This window comes from Lemur catta, chromosome 6 (genome assembly GCF_020740605.2).
Source record: "Lemur catta isolate mLemCat1 chromosome 6, mLemCat1.pri, whole genome shotgun sequence".
Classification (NCBI taxonomy): Eukaryota; Metazoa; Chordata; class Mammalia; order Primates; family Lemuridae; genus Lemur; species Lemur catta.
Genome location: NC_059133.1, coordinates 108,520,988 through 108,533,081, shown reverse-complemented (window position 1 = coordinate 108,533,081; position 12,094 = coordinate 108,520,988). Strand labels below are relative to the sequence as shown.

The 12,094-nt window shown below is 34.3% G+C and overlaps 1 protein-coding gene across 1 annotated transcript in view; it reads left to right on the top strand.

Annotated features, from left to right (window-relative positions):
- Window positions 1–12,094, top strand: part of LOC123640217 (ankyrin repeat domain-containing protein 26-like) — a 46,110-nt gene continuing 34,016 nt past the window's right edge. Inside the window, exons 1-4 of the mRNA XM_045554698.1 lie at window positions 1–169; window positions 7,659–7,692; window positions 7,968–8,040; window positions 10,554–10,767. Of these exons, the coding sequence (XP_045410654.1) occupies window positions 39–169; window positions 7,659–7,692; window positions 7,968–8,040; window positions 10,554–10,767 (452 nt within the window). The 5' untranslated portion in view covers window positions 1–38. The remainder of the gene's footprint in view (window positions 170–7,658; window positions 7,693–7,967; window positions 8,041–10,553; window positions 10,768–12,094) is intronic.

Below are 12,094 nucleotides of genomic sequence, written 5' to 3'. Positions count from 1 at the left end.
TAAAGGTTGAAGAAAAGGAGAAGCACAAAAGCAATAAAATGGCAGCATCAGAAAACCTATGTGATGGTGCTGGTGATGACAGTGACAATGACGCATTACTTCAAGAAAGAAAGAGTAGAAAAACTGACAGTTGGCAATTTCCTAGGATGGAGAATGAAGTGTGTGATAGGTAAGCCTGTAGCAATATTTAACAGTAGATAATTTTATTGTGCTATACAATTAATTCTAATTGGACTAATATTCATGATTAACAAATTTTATGCTTTCTGTAGGTATATTCAGCCTTGCTCGGTGATCAGAAAAATGTGCATTAATGATGTAACATATTTTCCAATGATACTGGCATTTTATTAAAAGATTAGCAGTGTTGGCAAATGTGAGGAAAATGCATTTTGATACACTGTTGGTAAATAAAATTGACAAATCCTTTTTGAAGTGTAATTTAGTAGCATGTATCAACACTTCAAATATGTCACTCCTTTGGCCTACCAGGAACTTAGGATCTGGGACTAGATGCTGCAGGAAAACATGACTTGTAGAAACACATGTAAACACATACGAGTTAAGGACATTTATTCTATATTGTATATAACATACAAGAAGCCAATATATTCATAAAATAGATAGCCTATGTATGTCAAAGATCTATAATATATGTGTGTTCAGAATATTTATACAAGTGTGTTACGTGCATACATGTATATGCATGTTAAAGATAGTTACTGTAACATCATCATCTCAAAAACTTCGAGGTAGTCTACATACCAATCAAGAAGGAAATAGTTACATTGTCATGTCCATATAATAATGTCATATGCAACCATTTAAACAACAAAGTTAGATCTGTAGTGTACTGATTACTTCACAATTGATGGATATTTAAAGCATATAGTTTGATGACACATCTTAAGCAAATTATGTTAGAATTCTTGTAATATCTGCTGAGGTTCAAAAGGATGCTGCATGCTACACTGCAGCTCTACCTTGTTCCCAACAGAATTGCTAATTATTGATTTGTTGGGGTTTTGTTCTCAATGCATGAGTGCTCACCTGCTGGATCCTCACATTAATCCAGATATTGCCAAGGGATTGCATATCCATATCCCATATAAACATTTTCATATTTTGGGTAAAACTTACTAAAATACATCAAAGGATCTTTAATCTACTAACCAGGTATTGGCCACCTCATTCTGTAGAAAGCCAGATAGTAAATGATTTAGGCTTTTTGAACCACAGGGCCTCTGTTCATTGTAGTCCACAAACTGTGATAGACAGTAAATAAATAGACATGGTGGTGTCCCAATTAAACTTTACTTATGAAAACAGGCAGCGGGCTTGACTTGGCCCCAAGACACTAATTTGCTGACCCCCGTGCCAACACCAAGGTGCTGCTAATGTGGTGAATCTTCTTTGTAAAGATAGCCTGAATTCATGGCATTAACCTTCCTTTTAAATATATGTCAATATGCATCATACCGTATTTTCTACAGTGACTTTATATGTTACAAACATTCAGTTTAAAAATGAGATTATTTTGTGCATTTACCCCTTTTATTCCTGTCCTTGAATCAGTATTTTAGTATGAGTGATTGCTTTCTATATTTGATGAGTATAAAATATCCTGCAATTGGATGATGTTTCTAAAGGCAAAAATACTACTTTTGAATGTTTTGGTGTTTCTATGGTCTTTTTTATAAGTATGGGCAAAAGTATAAGCAAAAATCAGCTTATATGATCTAGAAATGTTCATAGGATCTTGTAATTCTATAATTTTTGTGAATTTATTCTTTAATACCTTGGTCTGGCGTTTTTTAAAATGCCATATGTATACAATTTGGAAACATTTAAAGTGTGAAAATATACTATATAATTATTTTATAGTGATTGAAATATATAGCTAAACAAGAAGAACATTAGAGTGTCCATGATCATGCCACTTAGGTATGATGGCCTTGAAAAAACTGCCTAGTGTCTGCACATGGACTTGAATTTCTTTGCCATTCACTCTTGAACTCATTCCAGCAATTTTCACTCCCACCTCTAGTGCAAAATTGGTTTTCTCAAAGTTCCCACTGATTTTCACTTTAATAAATCTAGATATAATTTCTGAGACCTCATTTTACTCACTCTGTCAGCAATCTTTTCTCCAGTGAAAAACTCTCTCCTCCATAATCCCTTTTACCCTTGACTTTCAGTATATCACTCACTCACCTGGTTTTTCCTCCTTCTTTTCTAGTTCATCCATCTTAGTCTGTTTTGTGTGTTCATCCTCACACCCCACCTTTCGCACATTAAAGTGTCCCAGGGCTCAGTCCTCAGGCTTCTTTCTCATGACTTTTACTACCTTGTGTGTGCTAATGATTTTCTTAATTCCAGACCTATAGACAAAACTGCCTACTTGACCTCCCTCTTTGGTTAGCTATTAGGTATCACAGCTTACGAGGTCCAAAATTGAGCTATTGATGTTCTTTCTTATACCTCACCCTCATCATGGAGTCTTTCCTACTGGAGTTAATGGGAACTCTTTCAGTTACTCTGGCAAAAACCTTGGTGTAATCCTTGACATCTCTCTCTCTCTCATTCTCTCTTTTTTTCTCCCTCTCTGTCTCTGACATCTCATACCAAATCTGTCAGCAAATCTTGTCAGGTCTTCCTTCAAAATAGATGCAGAAACCATTCACAGATTGGTGAAGCCACCACCAATGTCTAAGCCACCACCATCTGCTGTCTAGATGAGTGTAACGCACTCCTAAATGGTCTTTTTTTTCTAGTCCTCTTTCCATCAATGCTTAACCCAGTGCTCATATTAAAACAAGTCAGAGGATGTCATTCCTCTGCTCAGAACATCCCAATTGCCTCCCATTTCAGTCAGAGTATATGTCACCATTCTTCTTAATACCTAAAAGGAAGCACATGATCTGATCTTTAGTCCCTCTGCCTTAATTTTCCATTTTTTTAAATCCCTTTAGCTCTGCTACTGCGTCATTGAACTTCTCACTATTCCTTAAACTCTACAGGCACACCTCTGTACTTGGCAGTTCTGTCTATTTTAAATGGTTTTCCTCAGAAATCTTTCTGGCCTCCTTTTGTCTATTTCTTCAGTTCTTTCCTTAACAACTGTTTTCTCAGCAAGGCTTTTTCTAGACATGCTAACATTTCCACCATGCCTCTTCTCCAACACATAAACATTTCATTATCCTGCTTTACCTTTTCTCCTCTAACATATGATGCAGTTTGCCCAGCTTTTCTGTTTACTGTCATTGTGTGTTTCCTTCACTCTCATGATAGGACTTTTGCATGTTCACTGCCATACCCCTGTGTCTGGAAAACAGCCTAGCATGTAATGTCATAAGGATCTACTCCATACACTTGTATTAACTGAGTGTATGGAGTTTACCCTGTGGGTATTGTTTTAATCATTAGACTAAATCTCATTTAAAAGTGTGACATGGGTTCATTGTGACAACTTTACCTAGCGGTTATGCATTTTTGAATTCTTACGTACACTTTAATAAGCTATATTCTGTATATTTATTTGGTTTCATTTAGGGAGAAAAGCCCAATAATGTGTTTACTCAGTATTTACTCTTTTACTGTAATGATGATTGTTTTACATATGGTAAGACAGATCAAAGGAATTGCAAACTTCATTTGTGTTTATTAAGAAAAGTAAAATATAAGTGAGGTAATTTTAATGGACTTAACAATTCTTTCCAAAGAATGGTGAGCCTTCAATATCTGAAATAAGAAGATGAAGTTGGAATTTATTGCTTTCTCTAGTAAGAGAGCTATGCTGGTGAGGCAGTTTCTTCTGACAGAGCAGTTGCTGATCTTACACAGGGTTTTGGGAAGAGTGGCATTGAAGGACTGGCAGCCTTTCAGAGGAATATGTGGGTTGACATCATCTGTACTAGCATGGTTATTTGAGTGACACAGTGGTTGAGTGCTGGGCACTCCCAGGCATGTTTATTGGAATGAGTTTGTGTCTGACTGGCTGTCTCTCAGAAGCAAGTGGCTGATACTGATTGGTGAATGAGGCCAGTGGTCACTGATGGATTGACTAGATTTAAAACTACTTGGGGGTGGCTATTTGTTACCATGGCTACAGATCAGTCATTTTCTAAGTGTGAGGACCAGACATTTTGTGTTGAAATCAGCCTTCTATCAACTATGTTCAAAATGAAAACTATTTGTTATTCTAGAATCGTAAACTTATTTTGCAGTTTGAGTCAAGAGCAGTTGTTTGATAATTGCTCTCAGGAAGATTTCTCCCCAACCCCCTTTTCTTTCTGGCCTGCTTAGTCTTAAACAGAACAGTTATCTACATGATTCATTTTATAGCTGTTACTTTTGTTTTTGTTTTTGATATATTTAAAGGCTCATGCTCAACTCCTAACATAATCTCCTGTGGGAAATTTTGGTTTCTTTGTAAATTCATATACGTATATGATAGTGATTTTCTTACACATGTGTTTATTCCACAAAAAAGTAAATACACTTTTCTGTTGGTATATCTTACTATTTACATTAGAATTAGCTAGGCTAAAAGTATATAAAAGTCAAAAAATTATTTTATTTTCAAACAAAATTATAATTCATCACAATATTACCATTTATAAATCCTATATAGAATGATATATAGGTATTCTAAAAGTAAGGATTTCCCCTAAGATATTTGCCGATTTCTTACATTCATGTTATGTGTGCTTCATGCTATTTTATAACTTTTGAAGTGAAACATTGTCATATTTAAACAGAAAACCAAAAATATAGCACAAATCTAATTATTGCTCCTATGCCTAAGAATCATTTCTTGTAGGCAGTGAGCTCCCAGCTTTCAGTGTAGGATTCAAGGTCAGCGTAGCGTTCACCTCTCAGCATTTGCTTCTATGTATTTTACACTTTTCCTTTCAAGTTCCTAAGAAACACCTAGACACCCTGTGCCTCATCTTGGTACTCACATTCTTTCCTTAAGTTGGTTGGCTTTCTCCTACTTTTTGCCTGGTGAGCTTCTTTTATGTATTTTGTCTGTTCTGTGAAGCCTTCCCTGGGCTCATGTAGAACTTTTCAAAAAGATTCAGTCTTGTGTATCACATTGTATCATAACTGCATTTGACCTTTTTTTTTGAAGCAAGGAATATGTATTTCTTTGCATATTGTTGGTGCTTCATAATATTTTTTTAAATTAATAAGTGAATTGAAATGGAGAAGATGTAGAAGTTTATAAAAAATTCCCTTTTATATATTGTCAATAGAATTATTAGAAAACATTATCTCTTTTATGTGTTTGTTTTAAAGTACTGGTCCTGCATTGCATATAAGGGAAGTAAAGAAAAATGAAAATGAAAAACAGACCTCAAACAAATCTGTGATGAGCAGTGTATGCGCAGGCCAGTTTAGTACCTGGAGGTGTGAATGATGACAGCGCCTGAAGTGAAATAGAATGAAGGAACATAAAATCTATAAGTCCTTTATGTCCTTGTAAAAGAATGTCAGCAGTGATTACTTTTACTGGAAATAGAATAGTGTTGTCTGCCAAAACTAGAGAATGCTCAACTGTATCCATGCTGTGAAATGATTGATTAAGATGAGGACAAGTGAACTTGGACAAGGAGTAGAGCAGTAGTTTCTTTTTTTTTTTTTTTTGTATTTTAAGCTAAGTATTATTATTTTTCATTTCAAAATATTAAGAGAGTACAAATGTTTTCGTTACATGGGTGGGTTTTGTAAAACTTGAGTCAGGGCTGTGAGTGTGCCCGTATCCTCTGAGCAGTGTTCAGTATACCCTTCAGGGCGGTCTGTGCCCCTTTCCCTATTTCCCCCTGCTTGATTTCCAATGACTTTTAGTTCCCTGTGTGTCTGTGTGTGCCCCTTAGTTAGTTGTAATTTATTATAGAGTGGATGGAACTAGAGACCATTGTCCTAAGTGAAGTAGCTCAAGAAAGGAGCAGTTTCAATAAATGGTTACCATGGAACCCTGACTGTAGTGGACAGCATGGACAGCTCTTGAGTGACATTTTCCTGGGAAAGGCAATGGAGAAATGGGTAATAACTGAAGAAGAATGTGGGATTCAAGGGAGTTTTATTTCTTTATTTTAAATTAGAAGCTTTTAGAGAATATATTTGTATGCTGTTGGGAATGACCAAGTAGAGAAGGAAATTTAATTTTGTTTACATGTCTGAGCACTAGAAACCTTCATACATTACGTTTTAAGCATTTGTAGTAAACTAATTGTCCTTAGAAGTTCTATTCATGTATGATTTTATAGTAGGATGTTATTTCTTCAGAACTGGTTCAGAAATGAAATTTTCTAATTGAATTAGAGATGCCAATGATGACTTAAAAATTAAACTGTAATAGATAGGATTTTTAAAAAGTGTAGTAAAAACACACAGACACTTAAGGCATATTTATTACAGTTTAAACATTCCTTTTTGACCATGTATATATTACAGTACCTTTGCCAGTAGCATAATAAATACCTACGATTTGGTAAGGTGCTCTAAAGTATCAGGTATATGTGTCAACTTTATAATTATTTAGATTGTGGGGAGGGCTTTCTTCATGTACAATAAAAAAGCAAACTATTATGATCTACCACAGATTATTACTTCTGGATTATAAAGTTCTAAAGTATAAAATAAAGTTTCATTGTACCAACAATGTCATTCACATGTATTACATGCTGAATAAGTATTTGTTGAATGCATGAATGAACAGTTGAATAGATAAATGAATGCTTGCTGATGACGTTCTGTAGAAAAAATAAATGTTTAGTTTATTAAAATAGGTTTCCAAAATTGGTTGAGTATAAAACCTTTTAAGAAAACATTTGTAAGGTTTAGAAATTATTATGTATGATTTTGGAAAGAAATGGAATGATAATATTGTTTCCTCTGCTATCATCTCACTTAAAACACTTAAAAATAAATGTTACTTTCACATCACATGGGGAAACCCATGCTTTGGAGTCAGAAACCTGGGTTTGAATGCTGGGTCTGCTACGGACAAGCTTTATGGGCTTGAGCAAGTTCTGTGGCCTTTCTGTGCTTAGCTTCTTCCTTTATAAAATACCTAATGTGTCACCTACCTCACAGGATTATGGTGAGGACAAAAATGAGTTTACCACATGCACAGTGCTTAAAAATAATGCATAGTATCTGCATAATAAGTTCGGAATGAGCTAGCTAATACCATCATGAGAAAAACGTTTCCCTCATATAAGGACATAAGTATGATTTCCCAAATAGGTTTCAGTGCCAGTAAAAGCTTGTTTTTAGTGAAAAGGAGAATAATCACAATAAAAATACCCTGATAGATTTCTTTCTATCAAATAATGTAGCTAAGATGTGTTTCCTTTTGTTTTGAATGTCAGAAAGCTTGATCTAAATTTAATTCTTTGTTATGATATTATTAATATATTTTCTGTATCTCTTCATATTACTTTCTATCATTTAAACTTCCTTGTAAAAATTATTATATTTTATATTGCCTGTAAATATAATTACCTGTAACATTTTGAAGAGGAGAAATAAATTTACATATGAATTTTATCATATAAAAATTAGACATTTATATATACAAAAGTTTTAGATATTCTTTGTATTTCATATATTTATTGTTTCTCTGAAAGAAATTGTTTGTGTTTTTCCAGGCCTGCAAAGAAAACACCTAATGAAAAGAACAAGGTATTTAAAAATAAATTATCAAAAATATTGTTAGAATATGTATTATACAACATAAAATAAGAAAATAGTGGACATTTTGTTGTAAAGTCATTTGCTTTGAAAAAGTGGTAAGAAGCAGTAATCATCGATAAAGGTATCCTTCGAACAAAAATCCCTTTCTTTTAGAAGAACCTATGATTTTATTCATATAAAAGTTGGATAACTAGCACTTCTGTACATTTTTTTATGCTATGAGTATTTGGAGACATATTGAAGCAGTGTTATTTATTTTGTAGGTGAAAGAACAAATACAGTCTATGAGTGACCATGATGACTTAACTTGGTCATCTGCAACAGCCCCAGAGGATTGTGAGTTGCCTTCCTCTTACTATCAGCATTTTATCTTGCTTGTTGAACAGCTTGGAATGTATTGTAAAGGTAGAACCATTGTATAAATGTAAGACCTTCTTACGTATCCTAAGTAACATATATGTACCCATTGCTTAGCACGGCACCATACAGCACTGATGTGCTATAGTCACGAGTTCATCCCAGAAATATACTTTATGTTAATGTACAATTAGAACTAATGTATATTGTGCACTGTCAGCTGAAGAGTTATGATAATTCCACTGTGTTTTTCTCTGTGTGAATGGCATGCCCGGTCTTTTTGTTGACTCTGCTTCTCCTCCTACCTATAGCCAAGGGCAGGTTGCCATTAACTCCCACCTAGAATATTGGAATACACTTAAAACTGTTTTCCCTTCTACCCTAGCTGCCCAAACTGTGGTCTACTCTTCAACCATAATTATATATTTTGAAAACTCCAGATCTCATCATGGTCCTCCCTTGCTTAAAACGCAGCTATCACCTTTCATTGCTATAAGGTTAAAGATCTCAATTCTCCAGCATTATACTGCATAATTTTCTACCCTTCTTTCTCTCTGTGTTCCAGCCACCATCTTAGATGCTTGTCGCTCTAATCAATGGCTTTCATGAAGCATAATTAATATATGATAAAGACATAGATAAAATATACATTTTGATAATTTTGGACACATATGGAGACATTAAACCATCACCACTGTCAAGATAGTTAACATCCATCACTCACAAAAGTCTCCTCATGCCCCTTTATATTCCTTTATTAAGAAACTACTCAATTGTTTTCCAAAGTATTTGTACAGTTTTTCATTGCCATCAGCAGTATCTGACAGTTCCGGTTGCGCTGTATTGCCACAAACACCATGTTGTGCCATTTTTTAGAATTTTTAAATTTTAGGCATTCTGGTGGGTGTGTATTGTGCATATCATAATGGTTTCAATATACATTATCCTAATAACTAATAACCTTGAGCATCTTCCCATATGCTTACTTGCCATCTGTATGACTTCTTTGTGAACTATCTTTTTGGAGGTTTTTTAAAATATATTTTGGATACTTTTACTTTGTTAACAATGTTTTTGTTTTTTTTTTCTGCAAGGACTTTGTCCCAGTTTGTGGTTTAACTTTTCTTTCTGTTGGTAGTATCTTATAAAGAGAAAAAGTTTATAGTTTTAATGAAGTCCAATTTATCTATTTGTTCAATTATGGATTTTGATTTTCATAGCATGTCTAAAATGTCTTTGCCCAGCATAAGATCACAAAGACTTTCTCCTGTGCTTTCTTCTGAAAGTTTTCTAGTTTTAGGGCTTATATTAATATCTGGATCTATGGTTCCATTTTGAGTTCATTTTTGGTTATTGATATTCAATTGTTCTGGCACCAGACGGTATCTTTCCAATTATATAATGGAATTTAATTATTTCAGTGATATTGTATAGTTTTCAGTGTATAGGTTTTCTTGATTTTACCAGTTTTATCTGTATTTCATTGTTTGATGAAGTTGTAAATATTTTTAAAATTTTAATTTGCTTGTTTTTTGCTAGTATGATTTTTTTCCCAGCCTGGCTCATGGGAATGGTCACTCTTCCTGGCTCTGTGTGAACACCAGGCATGGTTTCCTCTATTTCTTTTAGCTTTTCCCCACCCCCCACCCTTGGTTTAGGTAGTTTCCTAGCACACATGCACTGTTCGTTACTCTACTAAATACCCGACAGGGGATCTCTGCAGGTCTCCAGGTTTCTTTCCCTGTGCTATTCTCTCCTATCCAGTGTTCTGTCCTGTGATCTCTCTCTGCCTTGGTTTTACCAGACTCTCAGCTTCATCACCTCAACTCGAGGAGTCTGGGAGACTCTACCTGAGGTTTTTCCTCCCTCAGTCATGGCCTGGAACGTCTGTCAAGGCAGAGAGCTGAGGCATTCATAAGGCTTAGCTCACTTGTTTCCTTTCTTTCGGGGATCATGGTCTCCATTGCTTGAAGTCCACTGTCCTGAAAATCGTTGTTTAATGTGCCTTGTCTATTTTGTTCTGGTTGTTTCAGGTAAGAAGGTCAATCAGCACCTGTTCCTCCAACTTGGCTGGAAGCAGATTGCAGTGGAGCTTCAGCCCAGGCTGTAGAGTGGCTGGAATGTTTTCCTTCTCCCTTTGCTCAACTGCTTCCTTTCATCTTCTGTTTTTCACTGTTGCCATCCCTTCCTCAGAGACAGTTCGCTGGGCTCAGTGTAGATCAGTTTTTCTTAAGTGCTCATAGAACTCTCTTTACTTATAGCATCTATCTGAATTTATAATTGTCTTTGTTCCTGACCACACTTAAAGTATTTAAATAAGAACAGAGGTCTTACCTGTTTTATCTTCAGAGCTGGGTGTAAGGTCCTCCACATTGCAGGCCCTCACTATATATTTGTTCATTGTATGAATGAGTGACTGTTAAATGTGCAGTCCTTTATATCCCAAAAGTACTCATGTATTTTATATCTTTATTGTTTTCTCCCTAATACAGATTTTGTTATCCTATTGAAAATGCAAGATGCCATTCTTTCCCAGCAAAGATTAGTAGAACTTAAAAGCAATGAGTGTGAAAGACTCACAATAAAAATTGGAAAAATGGAAAACGAGGTTAGCGTTCTGCAAGATGAGCTCTATGAAGCCAAAAAAATAATGTCACAGTTAAATTATGAAAAAGCCGTATGGGAATGTGAACTCTCTACTTTGAGGTATGACATCCTAGTTTTAAAGAAATGTTTGCATGTACTGTTTACTTCACACTAAAGATCTACAGGAGAATTTGAGTAATTGCTACTTCCATTCTGGGGTTTAACAGGGGTAAAATCTGTGATGTTGTAGAGTGTGAAATTCTTCAAAGTAAGACAGTAAGTTATAAACTGTGAATATGTCTACTAATAAACAAATGCATATTCTTTTACTTCTTAATGCTAATGGCTACATAGAAGTCTAAAATTTGGAAATCTCATTATTCCAGAAATTATGTTTTGAATTTTAAAATTTTCTGTATTATAATCAATGCTACAAGGAACAGCTTTGATATAAATATTTTCCTACATTTCTAACTATTTACTTTGAATAATTTCTTCAATGTAGAATTTTTGGTGAAAGTATAGGAACTTTTAAAGAAAGATCTTTGATCAATATTGATATTTTTTTCTCAAGAAACTTCATATTAATTTACAATTGAACAGAATGTGAAATGGCCATTTTTCTCAACCCAGAATGAATTTTAAAAATTTTATATGCTTTTATTCTGAATATGCATGGAACAAAAAGTAACATGGAACATAATTACGGATTTGTTTCTTCAACATCACTCTCTCATACAGAGATAAAGTTAATTCAGAGTTCTATGTTAAAATACATATTATCCTATGTTATTTAATTAAATATTAGATCTTCTCTTGTTCCAAAGCAGATTTTAAAATTTTTTATGAAATATAAAATAATGAGCAAGATACACTGAACATGTTACCAAACAAAGAAATGCAAAAGGTGTGGGGTAATAGATACTGGACTCCTTAGGCTGTTCCTGGATCATGGTAATCTGTAGATACATGTTCTGTGAAAGACATGGGAAGGTGCTCTCCTACACGGTAAATTATTGTTAGGGATACCTGCAATATGTCATGAAGTTGACAATTTATTTCTACTGAATGTCTAAGCTTGTTTATAAACAGCGACTTTTTAAAACTTAGTTAACTTGAAATGATCTGCCCTAATTGAGGGGTAATTATGACTGTGTGAAAACAAGGAAACTTTCAACTTGTATCTTTAGTGGATCATTGCCAGTATTCTTTTCCATAATATTTACCAGAGGTACTAGTAACACAAACTTATCAGTTAGCAGATAGTTCTTTCATCAGTACTCTTTATATCCTTTGGAAGAGACTGAAATGAGAAATTAAAAACCTGAGAAGTAGGAAAAATATTCAAGAGCATGGAAATTTTATTAGGATAATAGACCAACATATGAAGAGACAGATCATAAAGTGGACTTTGTATTTTCTACAAAAAACTAATTTTAAAAGATAA